This window comes from Centruroides vittatus, unplaced genomic scaffold, assembly GCF_030686945.1.
Source record: "Centruroides vittatus isolate TY-2023 unplaced genomic scaffold, ASM3068694v2 contig_476, whole genome shotgun sequence".
Taxonomy (NCBI): Eukaryota; Metazoa; Arthropoda; class Arachnida; order Scorpiones; family Buthidae; genus Centruroides; species Centruroides vittatus.
Window position 1 is genome coordinate 145290 of NW_027122268.1, and position 27537 is coordinate 172826.

The following is a 27537-nucleotide window of genomic DNA, read 5'->3' on the forward strand; positions in this document are numbered from 1 at the left end:
TTGTAAAATATTCCAAATAAATAATTAGTAAAATATGACATTTATTAATAATAATCAAAGTGTTGATTATTTGAAAATAAATTCGTTGGAGAATTGCCTAACTATTCACTAAAGACTTTTGAATTAATTCAAAACAATTTGTTTATTCGTTTATTATATACATTTAGAATATTCTAGAATCATATAATCTTCATAAGATCATATAACCATTGATCAATGTTTTCGATAAGGTATGATTCAGTTTCACTTAGATATTTAACTGTTAATTAGCAAAAATAGATATGGATAAGATACTGTATATAGATGATATCAAATGAAGAAATTATGATAAACATCATTTCAGAATGTTTATTATTTATTTATTGTTATTTCATTGTTTCGGTATACAAGTATCCCTCGTATAAAACGGTAGTTACGAAACGAAAAAGTGCCGTGTTACGCGAATTCGTGCTATACGAAACAAAGGACTAATACAAAACATGGGATTAGGTACGAAAAGTAAGCAAATGGTTAAAAACAACGTATTTAGTAAAGTTTATTTAAACAAAGATTAATTTATAAAACCAAGACACGGTAGGTCTTAAAGGCTAAAATCTGCAAACAACGACAACGACATCTGGTTGATAGTGCAATTTTTTCCCTTTTCGTCCTACTTTCCTATCAGTTTACGTTAAACCCGACGAAAAGCACAAAACAAATTGAAAATTTCAATATTCTAAAATCCGTGGGCAAATTTTCGATCAAATGCATGCTTGCTCGAATTAAAAAATATCCAATAAATGAGTTTACACTTAAAATTTGGGAGAATTTCTCAAATTCTCGAACCGAAAACCGTGTTGTACGGGGATATCCCCAATTTTCAAACCGCGTGAGAACGAAACGGTATTGTCGAAGCGCCGTGTTGTACGAGAAATACCTGTGCATTATAATAATAATGTGCAATATATTAATTTCGTTATATTAAAAAAAAATATATAAATTGCAATATTTCATACTTACCTTTCCGAAAGATATAAAGATCCATCAGGTAAAACTTTTAGAACCGAATGCCCCGTACCGATGTCAAACGTTTCTACGTATTTGCAATTTGGAAATGTGAATTCTGGTATCCATATTTTCGATAATCCCTCGTTAGGGAAAATGACTGGATAATCGGAAACAAAATGAGATAATTTTAACCGTGGATCTTTCCAAATGCTGATAATGCCCACTATGAGTCGAAAATCCTGCGACAGAAAGAACATTGGTGGAATCTCATTCAATTACAGCTTTGTTTCGCAAATTAATTGATATGTAATGCATTATTTAATACTGTATTTATTTTATTTGAAATACGGAAGAAGTTTGTTAATCCGATACCCGATAACTCGGAATATCCAGTAATCTGGCAAGCAAATATTCCACGAATCGGATTTTGGATAGGTGAGGACTAAAGACCTCGGATTATGACGTGTTTAATAACGTTTTATAGGCTTCTCGATCAATCTTAACGCAGAATATTTATGCATTGTATCATTTTCAGACTGATTAAAAAGCGCCCGTGAAGAAATCGGAAGCATGCAGCAGAGTGCGTTAGTACAAAAGCTACAGCAAAGTACAAAAGTGTTAGGTTTGGTGTTATGTGAAAAAAATGCTTGACCACGTTCTGATTTAATTGTTCTTCATACCCAGATTTTTCCACATTTAACGTGTTTAAGATAGGTTCATAAAAATATTTCAAAAGTCAGAAGAGATGTGTATAAGGTAAATTTTAGATCTTTTCCAGTGGCGTGCCGTGACATTTGATGATAGGGAATCTGTGTTTCTGTAAGAAGCCGACTTCCAGGGGCAATCAGTTAATTGCGCGTCAGTAATGGTCTAGGGTCTATTCGTACATGGGTGGTGGCTGTAGAGACAAAACCGTTTATTTTAACATAAAATAAACATACACTATGTACAAAATAGTTTGCTTTAGGACAATCGGCCGTTCGGACGTCCCGAGCGTCGATCGAAGGTGGCCCCGGGACAGTGGCGTCGACGAGTCTGTAAGGCACGGGGAGACTTCGTCCGTGGGGACACGGTCTAACAAGTAAGTCCGAAGTGACACGGGTTACGGTTTGGCACAATTTTTTGTCCTTTTTTCTGCGCGTTGACACACGGCGTTTTGGTTATTCGGAACGTTAACCGAGTGCCGGGTGTCCTCGATTGTCAGAGATTGATATAATCTCCGTTCTTTCTTTCGTCCATTTTGATTGGTCGTTCTCCCTCGATCACGCTTCCCGAGTGGTCGGTCCCCGGTTACTAAACGTAACGAGAATCTTACCCGGAGAGCGAGAAAAGTTAAAATCGAAGACGAATTCGATCTTCCACCGATCGTAGGACGACTTCCTTCCGCGATTTATGGTTTCTGCCTGGCAGTTTGATATAAACAATGGCTGTCCGACTACAAACGATTTTTCTCTACGTTTTTTTAAACTAATAAATTTTTCTCTAAATTAACCGTTTTTTCGCGTTTTTCGTGACGGGTCAAACCTGTCCGGTACATGACATTTCCATAAAAGTTCTAAACAAATACTGGAAATGACAAAAATAAACAATTTATGTATTTTACTTCTAAAATACAAATAATACAAATTGATATGATACAAACAATAATAGAAAAACTTTTTTAAATTTTTTATAAAGTAATTCTATTCGGCGATTTTTTCCGCCAAGTCGTTAATTACTTTATCATAAAATTCTCTGGTCGTCGACTCCATCAACGTATTTGAAAGCTCTTTTTCTATCGAAAGCCACGCTAGCGACCCAGTGTTCCTGGCCAATGTATGACATGAATTCGCTCCGTGGTCGAAAAACTGCGCTCAACAAACCCACTGGTAGATTTTACCGTAAAAATTATTGATATTAAATCATATAATTCTTTTAGTACGTCTTTGTTCGGATCGACATTAATTATAATATGTTTTATGTTTAAGAGTTACTTGTCAATATAGTCCGGACACGAATATAAATATTGCGATTCATTATGTAATTTAGATAAATCAAAAAATTTTCCATAAAATTTACTTAATTTAAAGAATTAAAACCCGCTAGGAAAAATTGTGATAAAAATTCTAAAGATTTTATGTCTGAAAATCTGCCAATATAATTATAATTTTCTTTTAATTATACTGTAATTAAATATAATTTTGCAAAGAAACGTACTGTACATAAAAATAACATTGAATACTCTTTACTTTTTAAATCTTAAACAATTCACTTAGTCAGTTAGCTCCCTACCCAGTGGCTAAGGGATAGAATCGTTGGAAGCGTTACGCGTGTGTAGTTTCCACCGGCTAAACCGGGTGAGGTTGGTGCTCTGTAAAGCGCACGCGCCAATGCCCTCTGGCTGCTTTACACCATTCAGTTATTCTCGCCGTGAAAGCTGTCTCGGAAGCGCTTCCATTCTGCCACTGACATTCGAATATACATTATCGTTTTTTTCACATATAGTATAGAATTTTTTAATAAGATACATAATGCAGTTATAATAAAATATTAATTTTAATTAATTCAAAGTACGTTAAAATATGAAAATTTATATTTTAGAAAATACAAGGGAAGGTCATTGGAAGGTGGATGCGGCGCTTCCACCGCTTCCAATGACGGCACGCCACTGATCTTTCCTAAATTTAATGCCTATTTATAAAAAAAAATTAGTTAAAGATATAGCAATAATCATTCACTCATTCGAGTAACGATAAGCGACGAAAAGTATTTAAAGATAAATAAATGTACAGTACATAAAATAATTAAGTAAAACAAGGAAATGACCAGGATGTTCAATAATCAATCGTAAATAATTAAAAGCAATCGTATAGATACAACTGATTCCTTACCATTGAAGCTTCTTTTATATTATCGATACCTAAAATTTGAAGAGAAACGTATACCGATACTGGACGACCTGTTAATAAATATAAATTTAATCAATTAAAAATTCGATAAATTAAAAATATTGTATATAAATTTTTACCATATTTTATTTTCTTGAAGACACGCACACAAACACACACAAATATATTTAAAAAATACGTTAAAACGGAAAAATGTAGTGAGTAATTATGATTGCTTACTTTACAAATTTCGTTATGTAATTTTTCGATGTACAGTAGACCCCCATAACACGGGTTCGTATAACACGCTAAAAGAGACTCGTATAACAAGGTAAAACGTCATCGCCGACTCGTGTCCCGACAGGATTGGTCGAATCTGGACCAATAGCGGATATTGTACAAACTGTCGAGTTTAACCGAGCACTGGACCTACTAAAAAACATTTATTATTCAACGGCCATAAAAATTATATTTTTATTAATGATGTCTCCAAAGTTAAGTTATTTTTCTGCGGAAAATTCGCTGATCAGGAAACACGCATCCGCCCTTCGATGAGCGCTCCGCGACGAAAACAAGCTTAAGCAATGGCATCGTCGAACGGTGCACACTCAATAAGTAATCCTACAATTTTTTGTTTATAGCATAGTTTATATGGATTATTCCCAAAACATTATATGTGTTTTGGAAATGTTGAGTCAAATTAGTCTAGAATCGATTAATTTTATGGAAGAAAACCTTTCAAACAGCCGTAACTCCTAAACTGCACACGTGTCGGGCTGTGATTGGCTCATGTATTTAAGTGACTCGTACAACACGGATTCATATAACACGGAACATATCTACCGTGTTATAGGGGTCTACTGTGTTTAATATCAAAAATTTAATTAACAAATGATTAATAAGAGTCTAAAACTTAAAACCATATAATTTAAGAGTTTAAATAATGGAAATTTATTTATTCGTATCTTCGCTTTACAAAAAACAAATTTATTGCAGTAAGACCCCATCATACTCGACCAATATGTGCCAAGATCTCTTGCATAAAATAACATTAATTACTAAGTGTCCCTATATCAGCATACTTATCACGCATCTTTTTAAATATATAAATAAGGTTGGTTGATGGAATAAGGTTACACAGCACGTGAGTGTTGTGCCAAGGAGTGTACCTCCAGGGTGGATTTTTCGTGGGAAACAGGCCATATATATACGTAAGGCACGAGAGCAAATATTTGTTGTGACATGGTCACAATGCCGGGCTGCAATTTTTAATCATATATCAATATTTTAAGTTAAATAAATTTAAAAATATGCTCTTCACTTAAAATTAGTACTAGCTTGCCTCTGTACATCATATATTTTCTGTTAGATAAATAATCAATTTCATTATATTACTAACTCCTTTCAGAATATTTTAGAATTGAAATAACGTGACTTCGGTTCTCAGCCGAAAGTCCGTTATATAGCGGAGATCGGACTGGCAACCCGAGTCGCCAGGTAAAATGTCGCTGACCTTGGAGCGACATTTTTAAATGGCGGGGAGCCGTGTAGGGATCGCAAAAACGCGTAAAAATGGTGAATAATTATAAAGTTCCGAAGTCGGAAAGTTTCGAGAGTCAAACCGTGTCAGGAACATGTGTTGGTGATGTAAACCAGACACGAAAGAAACTCTCCCAAACTTATCCTAAAACAAACGCGACACGATAATGAACGACCGAGGGGATGTCAACCGAGAGAGAGGGAGCTTTGTCCAGGTGCTCGTGTACGAGTGTCGGAAACGGGAAACAGAGGGGGGTAAATGGCCACCGAAGCATCTGGCGGACCGCGTGAGGTCAAAAACGTCAAAGAGAGGACCATAACGGCCGGAATATACGAGCACGAACTTCAAAGACTCCGTCAACACCTCTCGGAACTCTCCCGACCCAGATCGGTCTCCAGTTTCGCATAGAAACAAAAGAAATGACCAATCGGGGTAAGGGAGAGGAAGAATAGAACCAATCAAAAGGGTGAAATTCAGGGGGGAAACTCCTATAAAACTCCCGAGTCGCAAGGTCAAGGGGTGGACCCTCCTTCCGTCGTTCTTGGAAGAAGTGCAGCAGTTCTCCTCTGGACCAGTGTTACCTCAGACGCCAGAACCTACGTCCGCCAGCTGGTGACCCCCGTCCAAGCCACACGTCCAGTGCAATAGACAGTTCGTCATCCCAGCCCCGGGCACGCATCTTCGGAAGACGGACCGCATCCGACTACCGACAACTGGAGATCTCTATCACCACAAGAGTCGATCTAGATCGCAATTTGTACCAATAATATGTAAGTTAACTTAGTAGTTAGAATAAACGGTTTTGTGTAAGACACTTGTCATCTTTGTCTCCTACCGCCACCACCCACATACGTTTTCGACCCTAGGTTTTCCTGACGCGCGATTAACTGTTTTCCCCTGGAAGTCGGCGGTCTTACAATGGTGTCAGAAGTGGGATATTTAATTGCCCCACACAAAAATTTTGAGTAAGTTACGCCGACGAAAAGTTTTTCTAACAAGTGGGTCGAGCGATGGAGGCAGATGCAAGTGTCCCGACGCGACCTCGTGACGGTGGCAGTAGCGGCTCTCTTCCCTCCTTTTCCGCATTTGGCGGGTTAATCCCGACGTTTTCGGGAGAAACAGGGCGTGTCACCGATTTCTTTGACACGTTGGGAGAGATCGCTAGTCTGGCGGGATGGACTCCTCGGCAGTGCCTGAGCATAGCCAAGTGCAAGCTCACAGGTGTAGCCCGAGATTTTGCATGGCGCGACCTCAGCATGAAAAGCATAACGGAGTTCGAGACCTTTCAAAAGCTGATGATCCGGCGTTTTGACCAAGAACCATACTCGATTCGCGTTCAGAAATTTCATACGTGCTCTCAAAAGAGAGATGAGATGGTTCAAGAATTCGCGGTTCGCTTGCAATCCCTCGCTAGCGCGACAAGCATAGAACAAACGGGCGCGAACGAACAGGAGAACGCAATTATCAAACGCTGTCAACAGCGGGAGCTGGACGAAAAATTGCGCGTCCAGTTTTTGCATGGCTTAACGGACAGGCTAAAAAGGCGTGTAATGACGCATGACCCTGCAACTTTCGCCGAGGCCTTAAAAATAGCTATCCGCGAAGAAACGATAGATCAATTGGCAGGAAAAACGCGAAATTTAGTTGCCGGCATCAATGATGCAGTAGAGGGGCGCGACACGCCAACGGAAGAACCCAATTTACGGAGAGAATCGGCTCTCGACGCAAAAATCGCGCAAATTTCGAAACAATTAGCGACAATAGGAAAAAGGCTCGATCAACCGCCCTTGCCTAAGCCAACAAACAATTTCCAAAGGGGAGAACCCTCGCGAACAAATCGGATACAAGGAGCTGATAGAGCAAATGACGGGATGCGAAATCCGCGGCATCCCCCGAGCCCGCAGCGACGCCCACCGCAACAATTTTCCCCGCGATCTCAACCCGCTAACCCGCAAGGACAACCCCGCACGCGATATCCTTGCTACGGCCCCTTTTCAGAACAAGGTCCGATACCCCCTTGGAGAAGGAATGTAGATAGATTATCAAAATTCCGAGCGATAAATCCTAATTGTGCAGAATACGGAGATTATATGCCGACGCCTCTGGATTGGTACAGAGGAAACGCCTTTCCTCCGGATCCCCGGAGGTGGGGAGCGAATCAAGAAGTTTTCGAATGGCAGATACCCGTTAGAAATCGGCCGAACCCCTTTAGATTTAGTCAGTCGGAACAGATACCCTTTTCCCCTACGCGGTTTAGACAATTTGAATACGAAAACAATGGACAAGGTGTTCCGTTGCCCTTTTATCCCCCGCGTTACGGTCTAGGTTGGTCCGGAAGCAGCTTCGATACGGAGCGCGCACCGAACCACGTAGCCGCCCCTCGATTTTTAGCATTACCTGCCCCAGAAAACATGCCCGTGGATAATAAACAAACGCGAGACTCCGACAGAGTCACTTCGGTTGCGTTTAGAGAACGAAATAGCGAAATAAATCGACCGCCGATAGGTCCAGAGACACCCCAATTAGCGGGAATCAATGAATCAAGAGGTAGAGAATTGCCCCCTTGTACAATAATTTGCGAGATAGAAAATAGGAAGGTTCAGCTGACAATAGACACAGGTGCAGCTGTTACTTTGATTTCTAGAGAGCTATTTCCCGATACAACGCGATTGCGGCGAGCGGAGACTAGAATAGTAGAGTTAATAAGTGTCACCGGACACGTTATCGAGACATTCGGAAAGTTTAAGTTAAAATTCCAGATCGGACGTTTGACCTTTTTCCACGATTGTTATTTAGTGCACCCCGAGATTACTACGCCTAACGACGGACTCTTAGGTAGAGATATTATTCAAAAATACGACGTTACGATCTCGGTTAAGAATGCGACGCTTAGTTTCCCTTCAGGAGACACAGTGACCTTTTGGGGACTAGCCGAAATAAAAGAAAGCGACGATAGTTCCAAATTAAATGAAAGCGTCGAAATTAAGAGCGAGAAAGCAGGCGAAAAAATACGCGTACCGTCAAAAGACGATTTAAATGTAACTGTAAGTAGCGATAGAGAAAATAGAACTATAGGAGACGCGAAAACGAAAAAGAAAAATAAATGCAAGCGAAAAACTAAACGGGAGAAGTTAAAACAAACAAAGGTTAATAGTTTAGAGCAGGGAGAGAACAGCTCTCCTAAGGAAGTGACGTTAGCCGACGATTACGTCATTCCCCCGCGGTCAGAAGTCATTGTGGAGGGGAAAGTTCATTCCCCGTTGACAGGACAATTAGGAGTTGTTGAACCGACACTCCCCGAACGAGAAGGCGTGTTTGTTGCCCACACGTTAGTCAAAACACGGAAGCAGGGTAGAGTACCCGTCAGAATAATGAATGTAAAAACACAACCGATTAAGTTAAACAGAGGAAGTAAGTTAGGAACTTTTCTCTTAGCGGAAGAGGAAACAAAGGAAAGCGCGAAACAAAATAAAATGACGCGATCAAATGAAAACGAACTAACTAGAGCTCAATTTGCGAATTTATTTAACTTTAGCGAAGTAGGAAAGGATAAGCTGACACCTCTACTAGATTTATTATACAAATATAAGCATGTATTCGCGAAGGACGATTTCGATTTGGGTTATTGTGACTTAGTAGAGCATAAGATAGATACTGGAAATAATCCCCCAATATGTCGTGCCCCATATCGAATTCCATATGCCCAGAGAGAAATAATGGATGAATTAGTGGATAAAATGATAAAGAGCGGAGTGATAGAGCCCTCCAGCTCTCCGTGGGCATTCCCGGCTTTGATGGTCCGTAAATTTGATAAAAGTTATCGAATGGTGGTGGACTATCGCCAATTAAATAAAATTACCCAGTTAGACCCTTATCCGTTGCCCCACATCCAGGAATCACTGAGTTTGCTGGGAAGAGCGCGATACTTTTCTTCTATGGATACCCTAAGTGGATTCTGGCAGATTCCCCTGAGCCCTGAATCCAAAGAAAAGACGGGGTTTAGCACTCCGTCGGGCCATTATCAATATAATCGCCTTCCAATGGGAATCGCATCAGCTCCTGCGACATTCCAAAGGATGGCAGATTTAATATTAAGCGGCTTGAAAAACAAGATTTGTCTCGTCTATATGGATGACATATTAGTATTTAGCCCAGATTTCGAATCGCACTTGGAACGATTGGAGTTGGTACTCCAGCGACTGGCGGCAGCTGGATTGAAGCTGAAGCCCCGGAAATGTCAGTTTGTAAGGCGACAAATAAAGTTTTTAGGACACGAAGTTTCAGAAGATGGTATCCGACCGGATCGGTCAAAAATAGAGTGCGTTAAGAATTTTCCTCAACCCCAGAATGAGCGAGATGTTAGGGCATTCTTGGGTTTGACAGGATATTATAGACGACACATGTCTCAATACGCAAAAATTTCAAAACCCCTTTCGGATTTATTAAAGAACGACGTAAAGTTTCACTGGAACCAGGAACATGAAACCGCGTTCGAGAAATTAAAGGAAATTTTGACTACAGCACCCTTGCTTAGGTCCCCAGATTTTAACAGCCCCTTTATATTGGCAACAGATGCTTCCAACACAGCGATAGGTGCAGTGTTGTCACAAAAAGATGAACGTGGAGAGCTTCCCGTAGCGTATGCAAGCAGATTGTTAAAATCAGCCGAGAAAAATTACAGCACAACAGAAAAGGAATGTTTGGCCGTGATTTGGTCGATCAAACACTTTAGACCCTATCTTTATGGAAGAAAATTTACAATTATCACAGATCATAGACCCCTTAGGTGGCTTATTAACGTTAAAGACGAAAGTTCGAGACTTAGTCGATGGAATTTAGCATTACAAGAGTATCAGTTCGAAATAATTCATAAACCAGGCAAGGCTCACACAAATGCAGATGCGTTAAGCCGAATGCCCGTAGCGAAAATTTGCGAGATGCAACCTATATATAGTAAGGTACAAATAAAGGAACAACAGTTAAAGGATCCCTTTTGTAAGCAAATTAGACAACAGTTAATGGGAAAATTGTCCTCCCGTGAAACAAACGTAGACTTCGCAGATTATTATTTAGACGCAGACGAAACCCTTTATCATCGAAAGGAAAACCCCGAGAGAAACGAAAAATGGGATAGAATAGTCGTACCCAAGGTTATGATAGATTATGTCTTAAAGTTGTTCCACGATATCCCCAGTTCAGGACATGTAGGTAAGAAAAAGATGCGAAAGAAACTACAGACACAGTTCTTTTGGCCAGAAATGAATAAGAACATAGCCCATTATTGCGATAGCTGTCAAGAGTGTGCGATGAGGAAAAGGCCCCAACACGGACACCAAGCCCCACTGCAGACGTTCCCTCGAGTGTCAAGACTCTTCGAACGCACTGCACTGGACATCCAGGGTCCCCTTCCTATTACTAATAACGGCAACAAATATCTATTGGTCTTTATCGATCATTTTTCTAGATGGGCCGAAGCGATCCCATTGCCCGACATTACGGCAAAAACAGTGGCAAAAGCGTTCGTCACGCAGATTATTCTCCGACATTCGGTCCCGAAACAATTACTCACTGATAGAGGATCCAATTTCGTTTCCAAGGTTATGAGGGAGGTTTGTGAATTGTTAAAAATAGAAAGACTCCTTACTACAGCGTATCACCCCCAATGTAACGGAATGGTAGAGCGATTGAACAAAACGCTGATAGATATTTTAACTCATTATGTTGACGCGGATCAGCGCAATTGGGATGAAATGATCCCGTATGCTCTCTTCGCGTACAACACGACAGTACACTCGAGTACTAACGAAACGCCCTTTTTCCTTTTGTATGGACGCGATCCGACTTACCCCTTTGATATCGTTATCGAACCAAATAGACCCCGTTATGACATAAGTGAAAATTACGCGAGCGAGTTAAGAGCGAGGATGACCTCAGCCCACAAATTAGCTCAGGAACACGCGGAAAAAGCCGCGTACGATAGAAATACCTATCATCAACGTAGGCACAAGCCATACAAATTCTCAATTGGAGACAGAGTTTTTGTTAATGAGGTAGTTATACCCGCGGGAGTGAAGCGAAAACTGGCCCCGCGATGGCACGGTCCCTATAGAATAATTGCAGAGACGAGCCCCGTAGACTTTATAGTCCAACACATCCAATCCGGGAAGAAATTACACACGCATGCTAATAGGCTGAAACCTGCAATCGCTAGGTTGGAATTTGTACCACCCGATGCAGGAGAAGGAAGCCCCGGCGTGAACAACGCAGATCCATCATCCCTAACGGAGGTGCAACCTCAAACAGAACAGGTTGACCCCTGGGACGAAATCATTTTAGACTCACTGCAGCAAAGCCAGACAGATATCACAAACACCGCCGGAGACACGGAAGTCGAACAACCCGTGATCCCGTCACAACCTACACACAACTATGCTCTCCGAAGTCAAGGACCAGTAAGCGATTATCCGTGGGTCCTTCCCAAGTCTTCGGGAAGTATACAACCAAATATGGGAGCGGTGCGGGACGCGAAGGTCGCCGAGACCGGTCGGCAAAATGAGGGCCTTCCGCGGCTGCCACACCCTACTCCAACTGGATTGTTCGCCGATTGTAAATGGTAGCTTCTCTTTCTTGTGAAAGAGGAGATATCATCCTCCAACTGGAGCGAGGTCTATTGTAAATACGCGTGCGCATTTAAATCAATTGTCACCAAATCGAAACTAGTAACAATGTAAACTCCCTTTTTGTCAGATGACGATGGAAAAGTTTATAGTAGTCTATGTGTTCATGTTGCTAAGCTACGCTGTAAACGACGTATCAACGATCGTACCTGCATTGACCAAAGGTATCATATTCTTACATCAGGGAAACTTCCTTATGACCACGAGTCAATGGACTATGGTCATCGAGATATCGTTCGAAGAATACGACAATTATCTTCGTGGTTTGCACCGTCACTTGACCTCATTAGTCCCCGTCATTAAAGAAGGTAAACGGAAGCAAGATGACCCTATGCAACCCTTGTGGACTTTAGCTGAAGCAGAACTGACAAACCTACAACGATCCCTCACCGACTTCGAGACAGAATATAAAGAACTAAAATCCACCGTAACTACAGGAAATCCCTCCCGATCGAAACGAGGATTAATTGACGTTGGAGGAAAAATCTTGAAGTTCCTCTTCGGTACTGCAACCTCGGAGGAAGTTGAAGCAATGAACAGTCAAATAAATAAATTATCCAGAAATCAACAAAAATTTGTGCACATTTTAGAGGCCCAAACAACCGTCATGAACCAAACCCTACAAGCGGTCAAGGACAACCGGAAGTACATCGACATGATGATTAGACGTCAAGATTATTTAGACAAACAACTCCAAATGTTCAGTTATACATTCGTCGTAAGTACAGCACTTCGATATGCAGAAAATGCCGTCATGGAGTTCCGAATCGGCGTCACGAACTTAAGACAGGCAGTCGAGATGCTAGAGAACGACAGACTCAGCTCATATTTCCTGCCAAGGTCACAGCTGTTAGAAGCACTAACGGAAATAAACAAACATTTACCTAGCGGAATCTCGTTGATCGAGACCCTAAACAAAGACAACGTCTTTAAATATTATCAATGGATAACCACCATAGCAGTGGCACTTCCGTCGACGCTGAGAATCTTTGCTAAGTTTCCATTAATCACCCCCGAAGGATATTTTGACTTGTACGAAGCGGTACAATTTCCCGCATACTTTCCCGCTTCCAAAACATTTGCCCATTACCAGACCGAATATCCGTATATCGCTTTATCGAGGAATCGACAACTTTACATGTTGCTAGAAGCCCATGACTTGCAAAAATGTAGGTCTGGATTGACCACGATTTGTGCACCAGAAGTCGCCGTGTGGAGACTTCCATATCAGTCGTGCGAATATGCGTTATTCATGGCAGATGAGCCAGTAGTAAACAAACTCTGTAAAAGAAGAGTATCTGTATATCCGAAACCAATGTTCCGTCGTATCGACGAAGAAGGGACTTGGATATACTCTACCCCATCACCTCTAAATTTGGTTATCGAGTGCAATCTGGAGAGAGATCAGCAACGCTCACCAGTCAAGATGATTAAACTGAACAACACAGGAATATTTAGACTGCCGATGACCTGCACCGGCCATGTGCCCGGCGTGCGACTCACGGCACACTTCCAATCAAGAACCTCCTTTAGAATTGCGCTCCGAAATCAATACGTGATACCCGCAATATCGGACGTTCTAAATCGTACTGAGATGAGAATTTTGCAGGGATACATCCGGGGAAACATCACCCCGGGTGTGCTCCAACCCCGAGGACAGGAGTGGTCCCTGGAATTATCAAAACGAAGACTACAGGAAATAGATCAAGAGATCAAATCAGTAAAGACGGATATCCCTTCGTCAACACCAGGTGTGTCAGAACAACCATTCTCAATGTGGAATCTAAGTCTTGTGGTCCCTGCTGTTATTATATCGATCCTTCTGATGGTTTGGAAATGCCACAAGCGGCCACACTGCTTGGGAAGACAAAGGTCAATGAGTCCTTATCCATCTTTCCAAAGGGAAGAACGAATAGAACCCGTCATATTGGAGATGACAGAACAGTTACCGAGGACCACGAAAGCGAAGCCACTTCCCAACATTCCTGAGGAAAGAGAGGACGAGCGAGAAAAATTAACCGAACCGAAACGGGAAGAAGCCATAACACTTCCCGTCGGTTTTGAAACGATTCCGTCGCAAATGAGACGGTTATAAAAAAAAAAAAAAAAAAAAAAAAAAAACCGGCGCGAAAAATTTTATCTCGTGTCGCAGTAGAATTTTATATTAATCCGTTAGTTAGAAAACTCAACCAATTTTTCTTTTCCTTTTGTATAGAAACGAGGAAAATGGAGGAAGACCGAGCAGTGGCTATCCCGGAACAGGCATCACCCGGAGACTCCCTTCCGGATCCTGCCCTGGTGGCCTTGTTCGAGTGTCCGGTATGCTATGAACACATGGCACCCCCTACCTTCCAATGTCTGTCGGGCCATACAGTCTGTGCCCGATGCAAATCACAAGTTCGACAATGCCCCGTCTGCCGCGGAGAATTGAGAAATATTAGAAATCTGACCCTAGAAAAGCTGGGCGAAATCATAGCTCTGCCGTGTGCCTATAAAGACAACGGATGTCCGGAGAGAAGACCTCTCAAGGACAGAAGAGTGCATGAGCAATACTGTCCCTTCCGGACGTGTTCTTGCCCCTCCTTGGATGATGCTTGCACCTGGGAAGGAGTATACCAACAAGTAATACCGCACCTAACCGAGCACCACTCTTACATACATCATATAAACCATAACTCAGTACGGATGTCCATCGTAGGATTAGATGCGTCCATACCGCTCACGTGGATATCCTGTCTCCATTGTCACCAAAAGGATTTCATTATCCAAATCATTAAGACAGAAACAATCGACGAGAACTCCCCACTTTATATCATAGCTCAAAATGTAGGAAGCCGCAAAGAATCAGGGCGCTTCCGAGTAAGAATTGAAGTTCGCGGCAGAGGCAAGACATTGCAATGGGAATCTATTCCCAGGAGCGTGACCGGAGACTTAAAGTTCATCATACGAATGAGAGATTGCATGACCGTAAGCATAAAAATGTTAGAGCGGATGCTCGAGAGTCACGTCCTAAATGTGCTGGTGACTATCTTCCCCGTAAGAAATCGAGGGACTGTCGAGGAACCCGAACCGGATAGCGAGAACTGAAAGGGCCCCTGTTCGGCGTCAGATGAGGTTCCCCTCCTCGGCTTATAAAGATACATATATGCATACATATTCGGGAGAGATCGCGTACGAAATCGCTCTTCCGTAGAAAAAGAGGGGACCAGCCGGCATATTAAACACGCTTTCATCATTTAATCATTCTTTCCTTTTATCTTTAACAGAAAAGACAATCGACATGGAGACAACATGGAATACGGAAGAAGGCGGCGCCGAGAGAGCAACAGGCCATTCGGTATGGCCAGAAAGCGAATTCACGGTGAACTCGGACACCGTGAGGGGCGCCCTTCGGCGGGTGACACAAAACCCCCGGCGGGGAAACCCCGAAATAATCCTCTTGCCGCAGCGGGCCGAAATAGACCCTGACCTGCGGAGGGAAGTGGAAAAAGCGGTATCGGCGGCCATAAACAAGGTGAATGGCACCCCAAAGGAGGACGATTCCCTGCAGGCGGGAGGAGCCCGATTGCCGCCGATGAGAAACAACGACGCCCTTTCACCTCGGCCCCGACAGGGGGTGGGAAGAGGCCAAGCGATCTTGGAACAGATGCAAAGAATTATCCAGCGCCAAGATCGGGAGAGACAAGCTTTCCAAAAAAGGGAAGAAATGTTCCTGGCGGCGGGGAGAGCCAGAAGTTGGCGCCCCCAATGATGAAAACAAAAAAAAAAATATAAGCATTTTATAATATTTGTTATAACCCTTTGTTTTGTAATTATCTATATTAATTATGATGTAGTTAGTATATGTAGTAATAGAAAATTTTTATAATCCATATTAAACTTTTTGTACTAATTAGTTTGTTTGACGGTCAATGCGATAACCGATCGGTCGCGAACCAAAGCGGAAACCCACGCGGTTCGGCCGGGGAGGAGAAAACGGGATCGCAGGTTCTGCAGGCGCGGAGATCGGACTGGCAACCCGAGTCGCCAGGTAAAATGTCGCTGACCTTGGAGCGACATTTTTAAATGGCGGGGAGCCGTGTAGGGATCGCAAAAACGCGTAAAAATGGTGAATAATTATAAAGTTCCGAAGTCGGAAAGTTTCGAGAGTCAAACCGTGTCAGGAACATGTGTTGGTGATGTAAACCAGACACGAAAGAAACTCTCCCAAACTTATCCTAAAACAAACGCGACACGATAATGAACGACCGAGGGGATGTCAACCGAGAGAGAGGGAGCTTTGTCCAGGTGCTCGTGTACGAGTGTCGGAAACGGGAAACAGAGGGGGGTAAATGGCCACCGAAGCATCTGGCGGACCGCGTGAGGTCAAAAACGTCAAAGAGAGGACCATAACGGCCGGAATATACGAGCACGAACTTCAAAGACTCCGTCAACACCTCTCGGAACTCTCCCGACCCAGATCGGTCTCCAGTTTCGCATAGAAACAAAAGAAATGACCAATCGGGGTAAGGGAGAGGAAGAATAGAACCAATCAAAAGGGTGAAATTCAGGGGGGAAACTCCTATAAAACTCCCGAGTCGCAAGGTCAAGGGGTGGACCCTCCTTCCGTCGTTCTTGGAAGAAGTGCAGCAGTTCTCCTCTGGACCAGTGTTACCTCAGACGCCAGAACCTACGTCCGCCAGCTGGTGACCCCCGTCCAAGCCACACGTCCAGTGCAATAGACAGTTCGTCATCCCAGCCCCGGGCACGCATCTTCGGAAGACGGACCGCATCCGACTACCGACAACTGGAGATCTCTATCACCACAAGAGTCGATCTAGATCGCAATTTGTACCAATAATATGTAAGTTAACTTAGTAGTTAGAATAAACGGTTTTGTGTAAGACACTTGTCATCTTTGTCTCCTACCGCCACCACCCACATACGTTTTCGACCCTAGGTTTTCCTGACGCGCGATTAACTGTTTTCCCCTGGAAGTCGGCGGTCTTACACATCTGTCTAACTCTGTTCTTTCTTTTGGCAGTTACCAGCACCAGTAAGCTTGCATTTTGGAGCCACGCTCCCAAGGTAATTAGCGTAAATGAAACAAGAAGCACACCGACGACACGATGTTACAACACTTCTTTGGAAAATATATTTTGCCTTTGAACAGCGTACAGTCTGATACAGAAACTTGTTATTTCAATATTTGCAATATTTTTTTAAAAAACATACGATAACTTGTATAGTATGTACTACACAATTTAACGTATATTTAAGATTTTTAAAGTCATTAAGAAAAGCAAATTATAAAAGATTACAGGAAAATACAGTAAAACCTGTCTAAAGCGGAAAAATTTTGGAATAAGAATTCGCTACTAAAGTACTATTATAAGCCGGAAGCCTGTCTAATGAAGAAAAGGAAGACTTTTTAGAGAAAATTGCATAACGTAACGGATTACGTTATGCAATTTTCGAGTAAAGCGAATAAAGCGAAAATTTTCGGCTTAACAACAGCTAAATTTTATATAATCAAGATGGTTAATAACCGTTTGAGCTCTGCTCTTATTATTAATAGTTGAAAGTTGAAATTTGGCACACAGTTGTCCCCGTTCGCACCGAGCATTTCAATTTAGATTGTGATAAGATCGGCGACTGCGCTGTGACGCGACCTCTCTCGAACCCGGTTTCGGCCGTGATTAAAACGGTCGAGAGACCGTTTTAATCACGGCCGAAACCGGGTTCGATCGCCATCGACGCAAGAAAGATGTTTTGAAACTAGATCCAGTCAGAAGACAGTTCCCACAATTCCACGCGCGCGAGAAGAAGCGAGATGGCAGCGAAAGACGCGTTGGGCAAGAAGAGAAATAAAAGATATTTGCAGAGATGATGAGATCTGGCTAATCTTAGATAAATGACAAGAAAAAGTATTTATAGTATTTCTAACCAAAACTTTCATCTCTTTGTTGGTGTTCGTGATTTATCGAGTAGTTATGTCAGTGTTATCGGGGATACTATAGATTACTATCTATGGAATTTCGGGACTATGAGTATATATCTGAACTGAGGGGACCGAGACGAGTTCAACGATACCCTACTTTTGGACCGGAGACGAAAAATAAAAAGTTATCCTCGAAGTCCTGAAATTCCATACATAGTAATCTATAGTACACCTGTTTTATCATGGCGTGCAACAGCCAGGTTCTTTTCGAGCGGATGCCTGCGCGAAGAGCTCGACGTTCGACTAGCGACAGTTGCAATCGAGATCAAAGTGAGTCGTGGATTGTGAAAATTGTTTTTCATAATATTTAAAATCATTAACACGTAAAAGTGATAAAAATTCTAAAGATTTTCTGTCTGAAAATCTGTCAATAAAATTTGAATTAAAAGAAAATTATAATTAAATATAGCTTTATAAAGAAACGTGCATAAATATAACAAAATCTTCTTTACTTTTTAAATCTTAAAACAATGCACTTAGTCAAATGGTTCCCTGCCAGTGGATAGTATCTTTGGAATTGTTATACGATGTTTTGATATGTAGCATCCACCAGCTAAACCGCCAGGGGTTGGCGCTCTGTAAAGCGCGTGCGCCAATGCGCGTAATCTGGCTTTACACCGTTCAGTTATTTTGGCCGTGAAGCTGTTCCGTATTTGACAACGCGGCGCTTCCATCGGGAATATGCGTACACGAATTCGAATATACGACAGCAATCTTATCGTTGTTTTTCACATGTAGTATAGAAATTTGTAATAAGATACGTAATGCGGTTGTAATAAAATATTAATTTTAAGTAATTCAAAGTACGTTAAAATATGAAAATAATCGCATAATATGTACCGTATTTACTCGGGTATAAGACCATCTCGCATATAGGACGAGGTGGGACTTTAGACATCAAAATAAAGAAAATTAGATTTATTAATACAATTCTAATTTTATTTCGTTTAATCACAAATAAAATATTATCAAATGCGCGTATTAAGGCAAACAACTACGTTTGCCTTAATACGTGATGAATGGAAAACAAAACCAAAACATTGTAATGCGCAGGACCGGAAAAAGTTTGTTTTTAATGATTCAGAATGTGCTAATATTCGTTAAAAATAACAATTCACCTAATATAAAATAACTATATTTATAATCATTGATAAATGACCCGTATTTCATTAATGTTTTTATAAATAACTAGAAACTATTTTCTGCCAACGAATGTGATGCAACGCGATTTTTAATTAATGGACGGAGGATTAAACCGATAAAGAAAGGAAAGTGTGTCTTAATTTGTTTACGGTAGGCGCCAACTTACGCTAAATAGACTGTAGACCTATAATGACGGCGTGAAGTATACACGGTTCACAGAAATTATTTCAAAACGCAAAAAATCCTTCGCTGGCGCGTATAGGACGACCTAGGTTTTCGAAGCAGTGAAAAATGAATAAAAACCTCGTCTTATATGCGAGTAAATACGGAGTATTTATACGGGTCTCAAAAAATCATGAAATATTTGGTGGGTCGCGAGTATAAAAAGGTTAAGAACCACTGCCCTAGACCAGGGCTTCTTAAACTATGGGTCGCGACCCCATTTGGGGTCGCTTAGCGAAATCTCGGGGGTCACGAGATTTTAATGTAAAATATTGAAAATAATTTGTGAGAGTTTGAAAATGGCATGCTTTGTGTCGTAGATTTCGTGAGTTGCACTTTGTGTCACTTCTGGTGCAGCGAGACAACGATTCGGCAACACTGATTGTAGTGTGAACTAGTGTAGTGTTGTTGCACTTTAGTGTATTCAGTTGTCTGTACCATTGTAACACAAGAGTGAACTGTGGTAGTACACCATTATTGTTTTTGCAAATTTGTATATATCTTCAATATACAGTATATGTATATTTTCATTGTATTTCACATGTACGTTGCAAAATATTTATATATCTTTATTATATATATTTTTTGGAGGTCGCGAAAAAAGTCACAATCATAAATGGGATCGTGAATAAAAAAATTTAAGAAGCCCTGCCCTAGACCATCACTGACGCGCAGTTAACTGATTGCACCTGGAAGTCGGCTTCTTACAGAAACACAGCTTCCCTGTCATCAAATGTCACGGCACGCCCCTGCATAACTATAAAACGGAAAATTCTGGCCGATACCATTGTGTTCTATTGTAAACAGATTTTACTGTACTGCCTTATGTTTACAATCCCTTGTGATTTCCTTTTTTTATTTTCATCATGCTAATCTCACGCAATTTGTTCGGATTAGCAAGAGTACTGTGTATATGTAATAAAAACTATACCTATACATGTATAAAATCTGAAAGAAAATTCGATAGACTCGAGTCTTTTAATCTAATTTAGTGCAGTTGAAACAGTAGATTACCATAAACTGTAAATATACTACAAAAGATAGCGCTAAATGCAATTTATAAGTGACCAAACAATGAAGCGGTTGCTAATGAAAGTCGGAACTGGAACAAAATAAATTAGGCGAAGAACGATGTTACATTTTTAATATCGTTCTTCGCCTGTTAACAGCGCATCGAATGCTCCTGTTAACAGCGCAGCGTTAAATTTAGAATTACTCAATTCTAAGTTTAACGCTGCGCTGTTAACAGGAGAAAATCTCCCATTTTTACAACGCCATCACTCTGAAGTTCACAAAAATGTACGCGGACAGTAGTTTTTTTATCCCCAAAATGAAAGCTTGTCCGCATTAATAAATACCGCCTTACCTTGTATATAGCTGATAGAAAAAGTACGTTTAGTACTCAGTTCATTGTTGGACTGCAATTTAAAAAATTGTAGACCTATAAATTCCCCACTGTCGTCCGTCCTGTCCTTTCCTTAATCTCAAGAACGGAATTGGATAGACAAATGCTGAGACCAGATATGGAAACCTTAGAGACAGAAGGCCTCGATTAACTGTATATGAACTTCCGCTGAAAACCAGAAGTCATGTTATTTTAATTCAAATTTTCCCCCCGAAAGGTGTTAAATGAATGACTGGCGCGACTCTATTGTCAAAGAACAAGTATGGTGTACAGGGGCAAACCATTACTGATTTGAGGTATTTTAAGTTTTAATATTATTATATTACAGCGTTTTTCTGTTTTCTTTAAAATAAAGACACACTTACCGTTAATAATAGGAGCAACAAATTTACTATAATCCTCTGGAATAATTCCTAATTCTTCTAAATGATTTCTAATTAAAAAAAAGCATATATATCGTTTATATTTAAGTATATATTAACTTAATATAATAAAAATGCTCCAGTTAAGTAAATACTTATTTTATTTATCTAAATAATAACATTTGTTAATTATTTGATCTAATCATATACAGTATTTAATATAATAATTTTTCATTATAATTATATTATTTTGCTTCCATGTCTGTTTTTACAACTCATTTAAGCTTATTTTTCTGGATAAATATAAATTATTTTGTAATTAACAGTATGTCTACAAGGCATAGGCCCTATATATATATAAAACTATAAAAAGAATGTATATTATTGATTAAGTATAAAAGAAAACAGCTTGTGTGTAACTTATACTGTACTTAAATATGTAGTTGTGCAGATATTTTTACTTAAAAGTTTTATATTAAAAGCAGAATTGTTTATAAAATATAAAACTCAAACAATTGTCTGTACTTTTGTGTACACGCAGTCTATATACTTACAGAAATCTGAAATTTCGAATGCTTTCGACATCGATCAACACACGATCCCTGAAAAATGTAGGATACAAACATACGGGGTTTATTATGCTATATAATGAACAAATTTCAAATCTTCTGGTAACATTCTCTTTATTTCGAATTCTGACCATTTACGTTGCGGCAGACTACTAGGTACTGTACATTTCATACTTGCAAAGTCGCAACTGATGATTTGTTCTCTTTATAACAAACACTCAAAGCATTGTTCCCTTCAAATTCCTTAATTAGAAAATTTTCTATTTACAGTATATGGAAAAATACAGACAGACAAGTACCACTGACTGGATTCTAATCTTATATCTATTTGTGGACTACCCCGTAAGTAAGCATTTACAAACAGTTATTAATCTATTATAAAATGTTTTCTGTAATTATTTCTTCACCGTTCTTCTCTTTCCACTTAGTTTCACTTATTAATTACTTGCCAAGCGGACGGTCAGTCGCATCGATCATCCAGCTGTCAAGTACAATTTACACTAGGCTACATGGTGTCCAAATGGCACTATTGTGGTGTAGTAAACCGTATATTAGATCTATCGGCCAATTATAATTTTAAAAAATCTTATGCCATAACATTTATCGCTTTAGAAAAGGCATTAATTAATTTAGAAACACAATATTCAGGTTTTCATGCGGCAATTACGATGTAACAGAAGAAAATGTTCTCTTGCAGGAATATGAGTGAAATTCCCAAAGTTTTAATACTAATGATGAATTCAAATACTATAAAGCTAGCCTAACTAAAGCAAAAATATAGATCTTTTGCGCAGAGCATTACTTATGATCAATATAATGGGCCTTGAATCAGATTGCGCTTTCTCAGTTGCAAGTTTTTTGTTTTTTTTTCTTTTTTTGTGTAAACTTCGGACAAGAATTTCACCAAAAATCAATAATGCTCTTTGCTTGGGATCAAAGAAACCCCAGGAATTTTTCGGGGGTGATCCGACCGGATACGTCCCTCACCACCCGGACGCCCCATTGTGGGCCCGGTCGAACCCATAATGGGCTGGCTAAAAGAGGCTCTCTTAGTGCTCACAGGACGGAAAAAGTTTTAAAAAGTGCTCCGCTTTTTAAGGTGCAATTTTTAAATAAAAATAATTAATCTATTTCCGTTTTGTTAGAAGGCCACTAATTTCATTTCCGCTTACGTATGATTATTCTCTGTTCTTTCTATTTTTCAATAAAATTTTACTGTACGCGACCGAAGTGTAAAATAACGAGCGATTATTTATTGTGAGATCATCACAATAAATAAGGGCTGTAATTTTTAATCATATTTTAAATTTTTTTTAATTTAAATTATCTCAGATTAGAGTGGCTTGCTCTGTACATCCGCTAACAATAGTGTCACACCGGTCATCGATCTAACTCCGTTCGGGAGAAAAGTTTTGAATTGAAATAACTTGACTTTTGGTCTAAACAGGGAATTTGTATATAGTTAATCGGGCCCTTCTGCTGCTAAGCTTTTCGTATCTGGTCTCGACTCTCATTTATCTCATTTTTTTAAAATTTTTTTTTGAGATTAAGGAAAGGCGGACAGACAACAGACAGTAGAAAATACTATACTTGACTTAAAGGATTACAGAGTTAAAGTAATAAGAATACAGCTACCCTATTTAACGATGTCAATTATAAAATTGATTTTAATGTTAATTTGCAATACATTTCAACGCATTTATTGAGAATTTCGCATTTCGTTATTTATAATTAACACCATAAAAAATTTAATCGCATCGTCTTTATATGTATACGGAACGTTTTCGGGTATATTATAGCAAGAAATCAATTTTTCGCTCCCACAACTATAAATTTTCCTATCACTTATTCTTCCTATGAATTATCTTGTTTATTCCACTATAAATTGGTATTATAATTGGTAGGATAAAAAATTTCTGAATAATTTATTTACCTTAATCGTGAAAGTTTAAATAATGTATATATATTTTTTTAAATTTTGAAAATAAAACTTGAATTATTATATTTATTTTGTGTACAGTATTTGTTCTGGCTTTAACGTGTATTTACAACGTTTTTGTTATGTTATCAGTTAAGGACGAACGTTTTCTGTGTTATTATTTCAATAATAGTTATAACCTTCTGAAAATTTAATATGGCAATTTATAAATTTTTACGATATTAATATTTAAAATAATATTTTTATTACTTACACAAGTATACGGTAAATTTTTCTTAGAATAAAATATATTTATTTGTTTTCCTATAAAATTATACGTGCGCGGCCCTTTCGCACGAAATGTCGCACGAAGTACTGTACAGGGCGTTTTTTAACCTTTGTTATCTCCCGGCATAGCCGAACCTATAATTAAATTTCCACGGAAAAAATCACCCGATTTAAAGTCGTGTTTGTGAACATTCGATGGTCATGTTACTTGCCACTTAACCTAATTCTTTTCGTCTGTACTTTTTGTAAATTAAATAAAACAGTATTATTGTTTCTTGAAATCGCAGCGGGTTACAACATTAGTTATTTAAATCAATAATTTATATTTACACGAAAAAAGCAATTAATGTTAAGTCTCGATTTGCATTTAAAAGTGGCAGGATGATTGCTTTTAGAAACCCGTCCAATGTCCCGGTATTTCCGAGTTAAAATCATTTGAACTAAATATCGACAATTACAGATACTCTTATTGTTCTTTGGACTTCTAAAACAATAGTAGTAATCCTAGATATCAGAGTAGCGACAGACCAGTCATCGCCGCCATGTTCTGTCGACTGTCAACACACGGTCTATGGGTTTACAGTAAGAAATGTCGGTTTTTTTTAGTTTAATAAAGCATTTTATTCGTAAAAATGCTTTATTAAACTAAAAAGCACCGTCATTTCTTACTGTAAACCCATAGACCGTGTGTTGACAGTCGACAGAACATGGCGGCGATGACTCGTCTGTCGCTACTCTGATATCTAGGTACTCTAGTGAAGAAGTATTTACCCTTTTCTGTCAATTTATCGGGCAGTTCTGTCGCATGCGTTTTTACATAGAAAAAAACATTGAAAAGAGTCGAGGCGACAGTGATGTACGCGTGTTCTATATTTAATGTATATTATTAAAATGTTAACAAATTTTCAACTGTTATAACAATTTAATAATATTTTTTTATTTATTAACTTTTAATGATTACTACAGTTTTAAGAGGGAACGAAAAGGCTTTTATAGGCCCTATATTTTCATAATTTCTAGAAAATTTATACTCGAAAATAAATAAATTATTTTAGGTATTAAATTCTTTTCCTTTATTAACATAACATATTTTAAAGCCATTTTACTTATCCGTGCATATATTTAATAAGCGTGAACAAATAGCTTTCAAAATAAGAAAACTGAATCTATAGAGGGTTTCGGTTTGTTCGACTTCTCTTCAGATAATGCCGCCGAAGAGAGAGTCGAGAAAGGTGCGATGGTTCGGGCGTGGCCAAGTGGCGAAGGTACAATTTAAGTCTACGGTTCAAACGTGTTGGTGTTTCACTCCCCTGTTAACTTTATCCCGAGAATTTTGTACTTTGCAATTTCGTTATTGTAAATACCGAGGCCGATAAATGTACTGTACATTTCGGTAACTAAGACCATTGTTTTTACCGCCCTCTCCCAACTCGACCCCGTGGCTTAAAAGCCCGAGCAATGTCGGGAAAATGCAGCTAGTTTGTAATTTACTCGCACGATTTACTACAATAAATTATAGTTAAATTTTTCTAATTTGTTTCTCGTAACGATTTTTATGAATTTCTACGCTAATCGGCTAAACTTTAATCAGCTTCTAGTAATTAGTAGTAGTGATTCATTAGTAGAAGCACGCGTATCCTCTACTAATTAGTCAGCTAAATCAGGAAAAAAAAAGGTGTTTCAAATTTTCATTAATTGAGGTATCAATAAATTAAAAAATGCATTTCTAGCTTGATTAACATAAAGAAAAATAAATATAAATTGTCAAGATGTCCTTTCGATAATTCATGTCGTCATACAATTAAAATTACAATTAAATTGTCATATTTAGAGAAGAAAGTAGTGCATAGAAGAAAATATAACGAGTACATTTGAAAGATAGGGAATGGATTGAAGTGATGGAATGAGGAAGCGCAACACAAGGACGGTCTGCCAAGGAGGGAGTGACTTTTGGAGGACTTTTTCTGAAAACCTGGACCCCGTTTAGGCGTAAGATACGTAAAGTAAACTCGAAAAGCTGCACGATCGTCGATGAGGCGCGAACTCCGCTACCAGTGTTCGGCGGTTTTATCTACTCGACCACTGGTGGACATCGGTATATAAGTTATATGAATTCATTTTTATGTACAAATTTGAGATAATTTTGAATACTTTAAAAATATCGATAACACGCTATTTAGAAAATTACTTAATGTTTTTCCTACGAAAAAATGAGATCTTTAAATTATAAACATATTTCTCTTCTTATTATATTTTATTTTAAGAGTCGGTAGATTTTTTTAATTTCATCTTTCCCCTCTTCCGATTCTGCCGATTAGTTTTATACTAGAATTTCATAAACTATTCTATACATTAGTTCTTTTTAATGTAAAATTTCGGTTATCGATTGATATTCTAGGACACATTTGCTTAATAAAATTAAAATCGAATAGGATTTTAAAAGACTGGTATGCTGGTTTAATCAACATTTCGTGTAGTAAGTAAAGTTTGTCTCGTACATTATGTAGACACAAAACTAAATGTAAAAAATACATCTAATTTAATAACGCTATTTTTTATTTAATAACGCTATTTTTTATTTATTTAGTAAATTTAAATACTAATAAATATAATTATTATATAATTACGCTAATTCAAACTTAAGATAAATAATAAATTAAGATAAGATAAATTTTGCTATTCAGTCATTTTCGTGAATTATTAAGTAAGTAGTTTTTAAAATATCTACTCACGTTGCAAAGACAAATTTAAGAAATAGAAAATAAACGATAACACCTAGCCACAATTCCATAGTTAATATCATGATATAAAGTTTAGAAATAACAAAGCCTCAAATGTGGTACGTCGCGTAATCTTCGTACACGTACAGTGGAGCACCCAACAAATAAGACTAGATATTGATTACCTCAACGAATATCTGCAAGCAAATGCACGCAAAAACTTACTCAATAAAGGTCGATTAGAATCCACAAGCGGATCGAAGAGTAAATATAAATAAGATAATCAAATTCGAAAGGATAATAAATTATTCCTACTCTCTCCCGCAACCGATGATCCTATACGTACGGTGCATTTTCTCTATAATATAGACTATACAATAGGCTACCGGTAGCTTATTGAGAGCAGTAATATATTAATCGATATTTAAAAAGAAATACAATAGCTTATAAAAATAACGCTAATGGATTTAAATAATAATGATTTTCGGCACGAACACTTTTATACTTTATTATATAAAACAATTAGGCTATTTTTCTGACGTTTCATTCCGGAAAAAATCGAAGAAAAAACGTCAAATTCCCATCTTAAATGGAGAAAAGTCTTTTTAAAATGAAAACTGTTTTCTTTATAATAAATAATACGGTAACTGGAATTTATTGATTTACTCGATAATATAAAATTACCAATTCAAATTAAAAGAATTAAATAAATTTATTTTAAGTATATTATGTAGGAAAAGTCGAAAGTTTTAAAAAACATTAGCTACAGTTCTCAAAAATATATTCTTAAAATTTGATTATAAGAACGAACAGTTAGCCTATATAGTACATAATTAGAGATGTCCCGATACCACAAAAG

At 38.7% G+C, this 27537-nt stretch overlaps 1 protein-coding gene across 1 annotated transcript in view; it reads right to left on the bottom strand.

Annotated features, from left to right (window-relative positions):
- LOC136977818 (glycine receptor subunit alpha-2-like) overlaps positions 1 to 26739 on the bottom strand; it is a 36629-nt gene extending 9890 nt beyond the window's left edge. The window contains exons 1-4 of the mRNA XM_067273395.1: positions 26691 to 26739; positions 21187 to 21254; positions 3858 to 3925; positions 1000 to 1226 (exon numbers count right to left, since the gene is read on the bottom strand). Coding sequence (XP_067129496.1) covers positions 1000 to 1226; positions 3858 to 3860 — 230 coding nt within the window. The 5' untranslated portion in view covers positions 3861 to 3925; positions 21187 to 21254; positions 26691 to 26739. The remainder of the gene's footprint in view (positions 1 to 999; positions 1227 to 3857; positions 3926 to 21186; positions 21255 to 26690) is intronic.
- Positions 26740 to 27537: the final 798 nt, after the last annotated feature.